This window comes from Nannospalax galili, unplaced genomic scaffold, assembly GCF_000622305.1.
Source record: "Nannospalax galili isolate Female #2095 unplaced genomic scaffold, S.galili_v1.0 scaffold704, whole genome shotgun sequence".
Lineage (NCBI taxonomy): Eukaryota > Metazoa > Chordata > Mammalia > Rodentia > Spalacidae > Nannospalax > Nannospalax galili.
Genome location: NW_008352394.1, coordinates 305318 through 316635, shown reverse-complemented (window position 1 = coordinate 316635; position 11318 = coordinate 305318). Strand labels below are relative to the sequence as shown.

Genomic DNA, 11318 nt, shown 5'->3' with positions numbered 1-11318 from the left:
AGAGAGAGAGAGAGAGAGAGAGAGAGAGAGAGAGAGAGAGAGACTGATAGACTTTGTCTGAGGGAAGAAGGCAGGTAAGTACTGTAGGGAAAACATAAAATTAAGTAGCTCACCCTGACAGCCATATGATCTCTATCCGTATTCTACTGTGTGTTTATTTCTACCTTGTGGTCTCTAAGCCTTTGGAAACATCTGGCTGAACTGTTCCAATTCCTTAAATTTGCCTGGAATCTGCTTCCTAGTGACTTTAACCCCTAAGACTCAGTTCTCAAAAGCAGGAAGCAGAACAGTCAACTGATGTTCATCAAATGGTTTCTCTGGGTGGGACACTTCACTCAGCATTGTAGTATATATTATTTGTCTTACTCTCCCTTTTTATGGGTTGAGAAATTGATAGGGAGGGAAATAAGTGGCAGAATTTGAACTCCAGTAGTCTGATGTCAGAACCATAGTCTTGTCCTCTGAAATGCTGCCTGTCTATGACGGTCCCACAGAGGTCTGAAGTCTGTGATCCCCTTGGGCCTTTTCTGAGGCCAGAATGAAGCCCCACCTGGTTCCACTTGCCATCTCTCTTTGTGTATGGAGCAAGGGAAGGCCACCTTGGCCAGTGGTCTGGGACAGTGTAGAGAGTGCAAAGCACAGGTCCCTGTGACCTCCAGTGACTTGCCCCACTTTGTCACCCAGGACAACCTCACTGAAGCCTCCGGAAGCACCATTTTAGCAACCCTCCCCTCAGGAGGCTGTACTTTTCCTCTCTGTCCTCAACATTTCTTCTGCCAGAACAACAGGCTCAGTTTTCCCTTCTGATAAATCTGGTCACCCTAAATATGGGGCTTGGAGCAAACAGGAGCGGCTGGCCCCACGCAGCCCTCGTTTCAAAATGCAGATTTGCATGGGGCTGCTATTTTGGAGGCCTGGTTTCCTTCTCTACACACAGTGGTTTTCAGTAAGAGAGGAGGGATCTTGGCAGGGGGAAGGTGCCAGGAGGAAGGTGTACCTGGGAGTCTTTGTTCCCAAGACACTGGCTCTTTAAGAAGCTTTGAAGAAAACAGCGTAGTCTTTGGTCACATTACACTGGGAAATTCAGCTTTGCTCATCCGTCTGTCAGCCATGTTAAACATATGAAGTCCTGGGAGCAAAGAAACCTTTCTGGGTTATTAAAAGTGCAGCCTAAGAGCAAGATTGCTCAGCAGGTAGAGGCATTTGCATTTGCTGCCAAGCCTGATTATCTGAGTTCAATTCCCAGAACCCACATAAGTATGGAAGGAGAGAACTGACTCCTACAAGTTGTCTTCTGACATCCACACGAGGGCCATGGCACTAGAGCATGCCCCCCCCCATATACAAATAAATACAATAAGAATACAAATCTGGAAAATGATGCTGAGCCAGAGTTGCAAATGGGAACTTGATGGCATGATATATTTGTCAGGTTGATGTGACCCTCACAGTGCTTAAATTAGTTACCAACACTTAACAATTGGAATAGCCACAGAATCTGGATTTGGGTGTTCTTTGGGAAAATCCGAAGTTCTGGAGATACTGGTCCACATTCTGGGATGACAACCACATTCTTACTAGAAACAAGGTTGCAGTTCTGGAGCTGCCAGAACGCCTGTGCATCCCAGGGGCAACCCAGCAGCCTATCTTACCCTGACACTTGCTGGAGTTTGCCTGCTGACCTTGGGTAGTGAGAGGAAATTGGCCTGGTTGATCCCAAAGCCCATTTATATATTTATTCCCGCGACTGTCAGGGTTGAGATCGATCCTACTGTGCAGGTGTATACACTCTCTGCCATCTGGAAGCACCCGAAGACTAGCTGGGAAGTGGTGTGAGGAAGTGGGGAGGTGGAGAGGAGGGAAACTCACAAGGCCAGAAGGGTACTGCCACTCAAGAAAGGAAAAAGGCATTAACTCGCTCTGTGGCTTAGCTAAGCTCCGGTCCATCTCAGGACCTCAGTCTCTCCATTTCTAGAAATGACCCAGTTGGCCTAGAAAATGATGCTCAGGTCTTTTCTAGAGCTGGCACTCAGAAGCTAAAAGACTCCATGATCAAGGAATGTCTGACCCGGCCGTTCCAGAATTGTTCCACCGAATTCCAAGCAGCCCCCCTCCCTCCTCTCGCTAGTCCAGACCAGGGGCGGGCGTTGGAGCGAGTCGACGGCGCGGGCCTGGGCTCCCCGCCCGGGGGCGGGCCGTGCTCGGTGTCCCGCCCCTCCACCTGGGGCTCGGCGGGGCAGATGTTACAACTTTTTCGCAGTCTCTCCCGCTGTGTGTCCCTTCCCAGGCTCTCCCAGCCAGTGTCTCCCTCCCCTTTCCCCGTGGGGTCCTGCCCATCTCCCTGCGGGGAGCCAGGCCTTGCGGAGGACTCTGGGCTGGGCCAGAGGCCGGGCCTGGAGCATCGGGGGTCGTGGGGAGGAGAGAAGGAAAGCGGTGACCAGAGAAATTAGGAGGCGGGAGGGATTCGGGGTAGAGAAGAAGCGGAGAGTCGGGGGATGGTGGAGAGCACTTTTGGGAAGCCGACACGCGGAGACTCCCGCTGGCCTGGCTGAGTTAGGGGATAGGGACCCAAGGCGGCCGCGGGCGGCTGGATGCGGGCCTGACTTTCCCGGAACGCCCAGCCCCCTGCCCAGCGGCCGGTCCCGGACTAGACCCTGGGCGGCCCCCGGGGGCCGGAGCCTTCTGGCTGCATCCAGGCCGGCGGGCGGGCTGGCGGTGCGCCTCCGGCGGTAAGGCTCAGAGGCCGGGGAGCCCAGCGCGCCCGCCCGGGCAGTCGCGATGCACGCCCTCACGGGATTCTCCTTGGTCAGCCTGCTAAGCTTCGGCTACCTGTCCTGGGATTGGGCCAAGCCGAACCTAGTGGCTGACGGGCCTGGGGAGGCCGGCGAGCAGCCCTCGGCTGCTCCACCACGGCCTCCTCACATCATCTTCATCCTCACCGACGACCAGGGGTACCACGACGTGGGCTACCATGGCTCAGATATCCAGACCCCCACGCTGGACCGGCTGGCCGCTGAGGGCGTCAAGCTGGAGAATTACTACATCCAGCCCATTTGCACACCTTCGCGGAGTCAGCTCCTCACTGGCAGGTAGGCACGGCCCAGACACAGGGCTGGGTGTCCAAGCCTTCGATGCAAACCTGCGGATCACCCGGTGCAGGGGAGCTGGGAAGCACGAATTGTGGGCCGACTTTGTCTCCGATAGTTATGAGATCAGCCGCAAGTTCCTTGCCTTCTCTGAGCCTCAGTTTCCCTTCACTCACACCGAATGGGTTTGATCATCTTCGGGACCTTCTCCCGTGTTCTAGGACACTCATTCCACTCATCTGTTCCTCCCTTTGTCAGAGGAACATCTGACTCCTATTTTGAATTCTGCATATGTTGACAGACACAGACCTTGAGCCTCTTTGCTAGTCATGTGTCTCTCTAAACCTCAGTTTCGTTGTCTGTAAAATGGATGGAAGGACAGTTTCTATCTTGAAAAGGAACAGTGAAAGGGAATGAGTTATATGTAACCTGTTTGGCAATCGATAAACGGCAGCCTCTGTATATTGGAAAGATTCAGGTTCCTTACCACTCAATGGTTCCATTGGGAGAAGATAAAAGAATTGGTGGGATTTGGAGACCTGTGTAGCTGGTTACTTCACTGCTCCAAGCCTGTGTTTCTCATCTGAAGAAACCTCTCCCAAGGTGGCTGGAGAGACCCCAGGTATGCTGCTTCCTATTTGAGGAGCGGTCCCCAGGCTGACCGGAGGATTACATGATTAAAAGAGCAGGGAAACAGGAGGGGGTTGTGGAAGGTAAATCCTTTGCCTGGGCTGAAGCTAATCTTCCTGGAAGGGGGCCAAAACACACCTGTGTGACCAAAGATGCCATATTTGGACCAGAGCCCTAATCTGTCTCCTGGATGGAACAAACCGAGGCACGGAGTCAGGGAGGGCCCAGCTTGGGCTCTCTGCCCAACTTGAGGGGCCTGTGAAAGAGATGACTGAGGAGTCAGTTGCTGGGTAGAGTCACCAGCTTGCCTCACTCAGGCCTGGAGAAGCTGTATAAGGCAAAGGCTTTGAGCATGACTTGAGTGTACCTGGCTTCAAAGCTCTACTGCTTGCGAGCTGTCTGACTTTGGGTCACTTTGGGACAAATGATGGTGTCCTTTCTCCTTTCCACCTGCATTCAGCCTTTAGATGTAGGAAGAAGAGGAAGAGGGGTGTGGAAGTGGTAGTAGGCAGGAGACATGAGACAGTGACAGCCTCTAAAGGAGGAGGGAGAATCTGTGAGGGGAGCTTTGTACAGTTGGCCTTTCTCTCCCCAGCGTGCAGTAACTTTGCTTTAAGGAGCTGTATGGGCAGCCAGGGCAGCACTCCAGGCCCTGATCGGTGTGGTTAGTGGAGCATTACAAGGCCAGCCAGCACCTGCCCTCTATTCTACCCTCTGCATCTGCTGCCTCTGACAGATGCTTACTCCATGTTTGCTAATACAGCCAGTCCTGTCTGATGGAGCTGGAAAGAACCAAAATGTCTCATATTACAAATGGGCTTTGGCAGCTCTTGGCTGGCCCACCCACATTACAAGTCAGTGCTCCAGGTCCCCTCCTTATGCAGTGCCCCTTAGTTGGGATTCCAGCTCTAGGATGCTTCTCCTGTCAGTTCCAATTCTTGACAGTTAACATCTTGCCTCAGGCCTGGAGAAGCTGTGTCAAGGCAAAGGTTTTTAGCATGAGTTGGGTTCAAAGCTTAACTCTACTTAACTCTACTGCTTGCCAGGTGTCTGACTTTGGGCCACTTGCACTTTGAGGAGCCTCAGTTTCATCATCTGTAGAATGGGGATAATGATAATGTTCAATGTATATTTTACAAAAGAGATTTGGGTTGGTGAGATGCCTTAGCAAGTAAAAAGGCTTGCTGTGTGAGCTTGATGACCTGAGTTCGAGCCCTGGAACCTACCACGGAAGGAGAGAACCTACTCCCAGAAAGTTGTCCTCTGACCCCCACATGTATGTGCCCTGGCATTAGTGTGCCTACACTCATGCATACACATCCTGCCCTCATACACACATTAAAAAATAAAATTAATTAAAAATAAAAAGGATTAAGCCAGGGCTGGTAGTGCAGACCTGTAATCTCAACTACTCAGGAGACTGAAGCAGGAAGATTGAAAGTTCAGGGCCTGCTTGGGCTACAGAGTGAGTTCAAGGCCAGCCTGGACAACTTAGTGAACCCCTGTTTCCAGATAAAAAGTAAAAAGAGGGCTGGGGGTACAGCTCAGTTGGTAGAGCACTTGAAGAGCATGATCAAAGCACTAGGACAGAGAGAGAGAGAGAGAGAGAGAGAGAGAGAGAGAGAGAGAGAGAGACAAAGAGACAGAATTAAATGAGTAATGCCTGGATATGGCACAAAGTGTTAAGAATGGCCTTAAGGTAAGGAAACATTAATAAGGTGTGGTCAAATATCAAGTCCTCAGGCCTTGGCTAACTTAGATGCCTAGGGGTGAGAAAAGGTGTGGGGCTCTAACACACTTGTGAAATTCCAGGCTTCTTATTTACTTGGGACTTTTAAGATACTGTTAACAGATCACATAGGGGCCCTGACCACAGCAGGGGGAAGATGGAATGTGAATGAATAAAGGGAATTCAGGATTGTGCTAAGCATTTACTGCTGCCTTGGGGCACTAGCCTGGGTGAGTAACCTGGATAGAAGGGCCATGAGCTCACAGCAGGCACGTGGGAGCTGGTCTCATAAAGCCTGGGAACAGGTCATATCTTAGAGACTTCCCATTCCAGTCAGCTTACTCATACAGGTAAGCCAACTGGAGCCCATGTGGGAAGATTTGGGCAACCTCTTTTACAGGGAAACATGGCTGTTCAGGATTCTGCTGTCATTCATGTTCAAGACTCAGGCCCTAACCTCTGAATGACCTTGGACAAAGCTCCTTCCCTCCTCTGACCTTCACTTCTTTTAAAAAGTAGATGAGAAGGCTGGAGAGATGGCTCAGCAGTTAAGAACACTGGTTGTTCTTGCAGAAGACCCGGGTTTGAATCCTAGCACCCACATGGCAGCTAACAACTGTCTAAAACTCCAGTCCCCAGGGGATCCGACAGCCTCTTCTGATCTCCAGGGGCATTGCACGACATGGGTGCACTTACCTACATGCAGGCAGTACACACATACACATAAAATAAAATTTTTTTAAAAAGTAGATGAGCCGGGAGTGGTGTCACACGCCTGTAGTCCTAGCACTCAGAAGGCAGAGGCAGGAGGATCTCTAAGTTCAGCCTGGTCTACATAGTGAGTTCCAGGCCAGCTGGGGCTACAGGGAAATCCTGTCTCAAAAAGATCCAAAAAAAAAAAAAAAAGTAGATTAAAAAACCCTAAAAGTTAGTTCCCTCTAGCTCCCAAACCTCCTGAATATCTCCATCTATCATCCATCCATCCATCTATCCACTCATCCATTCATTTCATAAATAACTGAGTGAGCTTGAAGCATCACTGGGGGGCTAGGAGTACAAAGCTGAGTCAAAGACAGTCCAATTCCATAACATGCACAATCGCAATCCCGTGGCCAGCTAAGACAATGAGGGTGTGCATTAAGTGCCTGGGGTGGGGGAGCAACTCATCCTTTGAATTTCGAGAGACTGCACAGGGAATAACACTATGCTGGGCTTTCAAGAGGGACCAGGAGTTCTCCTGGGAGAGCAGGACTTAGTGTACATATGTGCCATATTAAGTTCTCAGTTTAGAGCTAGGGGCTCTGGGAGTCTGGAGCCAGATTCCCTGGAATGCAAAGCTTACTCAGTATACTAGCTATGTGAATCACTAGGCACGTGATTTCATTTCCCCAAGCCTCAGTTTCCTTATTTGGGAAATGGGAATAATAACATGTACTTCCTAGTTTGTGGTGAGGATTTGTGTCAAAGGAGCACAATGCTAAAACACAGTGAGGACTTGGTGTCAGCTATTACTGTAGTTACTAACCCCAGCACAACTTTTTTTTTTTTTTTTTTTGAGACAAGATCTCACTGTGTAGCCCTTGGCTGTCCTGGAACTCCCTATCTAGTCCTGGCTAGCCCCAAACTCACAGAGATCCTCCTACCTCTGCTTCCCAAGTGCTGGGATTAAAGGCAGGTGCCACAATGCCAGGCTTCGCCTCAACTCTTAATGTACCAGCTTCCTGGCTGTGTAGTACTGGGCAAGGGTCTTAACCATTTTGAACTTCAGTCATTCCAGGCTCATCTGCAAGATGGCATGCCTGCTTCATTGATATGATGATTCGAGATAATGTATTAGCCCTCTGATGGTAGTGCTGGACCAGAGCCCATCTCAGGGTGGCACTGGGGGTTGGTTGGCTCCAACAGTGATTTGTAGCTCACTTGTGTTTCCCATGCCTCCCTTCCCAACCAGGTACCAGATCCACACAGGACTGCAACACTCCATTATCCGCCCTCGGCAGCCCAACTGTCTGCCCCTGGACCAGGTGACACTGCCCCAGAAGCTACAGGAGGCAGGATATTCCACCCACATGGTGGGCAAATGGCACCTGGGCTTCTACCGGAAGGAGTGCCTGCCCACTCGCAGGGGCTTCGACACCTTCCTGGGCTCACTCACAGGCAACGTGGACTACTACACCTATGACAACTGCGATGGCCCAGGGGTATGTGGCTTCGACCTTCGAGAGGGAGAGAGTGTGGCCTGGGGTCTCAGCGGCCAGTATTCCACCATGCTCTATGCCCAGCGTGCCAGCCACATTCTGGCCAGCCACAGCCCCCAGCAGCCCCTTTTCCTCTACGTGGCTTTCCAGGCAGTACACACACCCCTACAGTCACCTCGGGAGTACCTGTATCGATACCGCACCATGGGCAATGTGGCCCGGCGCAAGTACGCAGCCATGGTGACCTGCATGGATGAGGCTGTGCGTAACATCACCTGGGCCCTCAAGCGCTATGGTTTCTATAACAACAGTGTCATCATCTTTTCCAGTGACAATGGTGGCCAGACTTTCTCGGGGGGCAGTAACTGGCCTCTTCGAGGACGCAAGGGCACTTACTGGGAAGGTGGTGTGCGGGGCCTGGGTTTTGTCCATAGCCCTCTGCTCAAGCGAAAGCGGCGGACAAGTCGGGCCCTGGTGCATATCACAGACTGGTACCCGACCCTGGTGGGTCTGGCAGGTGGTACCACATCAGCAGCTGATGGACTGGACGGCTATGATGTGTGGCCAGCCATCAGTGAGGGCCGGTCCTCGCCACGCACAGAGATCCTGCACAATATCGACCCACTCTACAACCATGCCCAGCATGGCTCCCTGGAGGGTGGCTTTGGCATCTGGAATACAGCTGTGCAGGCTGCCATCCGGGTGGGAGAGTGGAAGCTGCTGACTGGAGACCCAGGCTATGGTGACTGGATCCCACCACAGACATTGGCCTCCTTCCCTGGCAGCTGGTGGAACCTGGAGAGGATGGCCAGTGTCCGTCAAGCTGTGTGGCTGTTTAACATCAGTGCTGACCCTTACGAACGAGAGGACCTGGCTGGCCAGCGACCTGACATTGTCCGTACCCTGCTGGCCCGCCTGGCCGATTATAACCGCACTGCCATCCCTGTGCGCTATCCAGCTGAGAACCCTCGGGCCCACCCTGACTTTAATGGGGGTGCTTGGGGGCCATGGGCCAGTGATGAGGAAGAGGAGGAGGAGGAGGAGGAAGGTGGGGCTCAGAGCTTCTCCCGGGGGCGACGCAAGAAGAAATGCAAGATTTGCAAGCTTCGATCTTTTTTTCGTAAACTCAACACCAGGCTGATGTCCCACCGAATCTGATGGATGGGAGTGGTGGGGATCTCAAGTTCCCCTCACTTTTCCACTGCTGTTTCTCAGGGAGAAGACCAAGTCTTTATTGATAAGAAAGTGGAGGGCATAGAAGCCCGCAACTGAATAGGATGGAAACTTGGGGAGAGGGCACAAACTAGTCTGGTATGCCTGCATCCTGGGCCTGTTTCTCTCCTGAGACTCAGGTTACCTATAGCAACATTGGGCCTTGGTCTCCTCACCTGTAAGATGAGTTTATGTGACCTGTGCCTGGGGCTGTGGCAGAGTTCCTTGTTGACCTTGCCACCTTCTAGATGATATGGGCCCAGGGCCTTCTTTTTTGGACAGCAGCTAGATGCTCTATAAAGGGACCTGGTGAGGGCTGACAGTATGGGGCATGAGGCTGGGAAGTCACCTTTCCTGGATCTTACACGCCTTGGTCAGTCCTGGGGCTGCATGGTGTGGGAACTTGGTGGACCGCTCTTCTTTCTTTCCCTAACATCCAGGGAGCACCCCATCCATAGTCCCAGGCACAGGTCACCTGTGGTCTGCCCACTGCCCAGGACACTCCCGGAGCAGCTGCATGTTGAGAGTTGGGGAAACAGCTGTGAAAAGATCCTCTGAACCAGTCATTTCCTTTGACCCTGGGCACAGTCCTTCCCCTGGGGCCTCAATTTCCCTACCTGCAAAGGGGTAGGGGAATGCTAGCCCTGGCTTTGCCTACCTCACAGGGATAGAAAACTGGCCAAGCTTAATGGTTGTGGAAGAGCTTGTGAGCTGAATTAAAGTGCCATTGCCCAGAGTTGAGAGATGTGGGTCGGTGTGTGACCACCTGTGTGTGCATGTGCATCCTGGGGCATGTATGAGCTCACTATTGGCTGAGGGAACTGGAGAAAAGGTGGGCAGAGAGTCCTGCTACAGATTCTCTGTGTGACTGCAGGCAGACTCCTGACCCTCTCTGAGCCCCAGTGTTCCCTTGTGTACAGGGGATGACCCAAGAGCCCTTACGACCTGGTGGTTCTGGGCACCATTGTGCACTTGTGTGTGGGGCGGGGGTGGGGGAGGCACAGGTTCAGCTATGGGGAAAAGGGGGTGGGGGTTGCAAAGCCTGCTTGCTGCATAGCGGGCTCCATCCGCACACTGCGTTCTTCGTAGCTCCCTTCAGGTTCCAGTCGGCGCAGTGTGTGTAGGCGAAGGCCCTGCTGTGAATTTTGAAAATAGTTATTTTTGTCACTGGCAAAGGAGGCCTGTTAGGACTCGTCAGCTTGTGGATGAGCGGGATGGGTAGGGTGGGGTGGGTGCGGTGCCGTGGGGGTTCGAGTGCTTGTTGCAGAGCTGCTTCTTCACTGCAGTGCCTGAGTCCTACATGAGGGCCTGACCTGGGCTGCAGGGAGGAGGTGACCATTGTGTTTTCCCCACAGCTCTGTTCCCTTTTTCAAAAAAGGTTGATTTTATTTCGAATTATGTATATAAATGTGTGTCTACATGTTGGTATGTGCATATGAGGACAGGGCCCATGAAGGCCAGCGGCATCGGATCCCCTGGAGCTGGAGTTACAGGTAGTTGTGAGCCACGTGACGTCAGTGCTAAGAACTGAACTCAGGTCCTCTGTAAGAGCAGAACCTGCCTTTAACTGTTGAGCCATCACTCCAGTCCATAACCCTGTTCTTTGGCCACTTTTCACCTCTCCCACCTGTTTGATTTTCCTGCCTTGATGATGACAATGTCCAGCTGGTGGTCAGGGCCCAGGACTGGCAGAGGTCTCCGGGTTCTACTGGCTCTTACGTTTTTTTCCTGCTTAGGAGGGATGTTCTAAAGGAGATGCCTGTTAAGTGGTGTCTCAGTCTAGGGTACCCAAGGATGTGGGCTGTCTGTGGTCTGCCCACTGCCCAGGACACTCCAGCCAAGCTGGGTCCTGTTCCAGCTCTGCCCTGCCTGCCAGACCGGCCCACAGTCAGGGTCCCTCTGTGGCTCCAGGATTTGGAAAATTGTGTAGGTGCTTCTCTGGGGTCTGCTGAAGGGCCCCTGCCTGGCATGGTTTCCTAACTTCCAGCCCTACCTCTCATTTCCCTTCTGAGGACCCTTTTGAGGTACAAGAGCAGGACCATACGTCATGGTGCTTTCTGTTCTTCCCTATACCTCAAGGCCTACTCCCTGCAGCCAACATGGTCTCAAAATGTAGGCAACAGCTGGGGATGGGGTTGGTGCTGACTGCTGAAATCCTGAAAAGCAAGCTTGGCCCAAGCCTCCTCTGTCCAGTCGTACAGTGTAAAACTCAATGAACTCAGAGTCCTGCTCAACCCAGATGCCAGTGCACAGTCCAGGAGCCGTTCAAGCTCCAGCCTGCAACCTGGTCTCTGGGAACTGGTGACCTGTTGGTACCTGGGGCTGATGGAGGGTCTTTGGGGCATTGTGCCAAGAAGCTCAGCTTAGCACTCAGCATGTCTACCACCTGCTCCCTCCTATGGCATGGTGTACTTCCTCAGCCAGTGCACCTGAGTTTGTACTTCATGCCAGGTCCTCAACTGG

General features: G+C 52.3%; 1 protein-coding gene across 1 annotated transcript; it reads left to right on the top strand.

Annotated features, from left to right (window-relative positions):
- Nucleotides 1–2235: 2235 nt before the first annotated feature.
- On the top strand, nucleotides 2236–9600 carry Arsi (arylsulfatase family member I). Its single transcript, XM_008849387.3, has 2 exons — nucleotides 2236–3089; nucleotides 7397–9600. The coding sequence occupies exons 1-2, from the start codon at nucleotides 2779–2781 to the stop codon at nucleotides 8799–8801; spliced, it is 1716 nt and encodes a 571-aa protein (XP_008847609.1). The 5' UTR covers nucleotides 2236–2778; the 3' UTR covers nucleotides 8802–9600.
- The last annotated feature ends 1718 nt before the right edge of the window (nucleotides 9601–11318 follow it).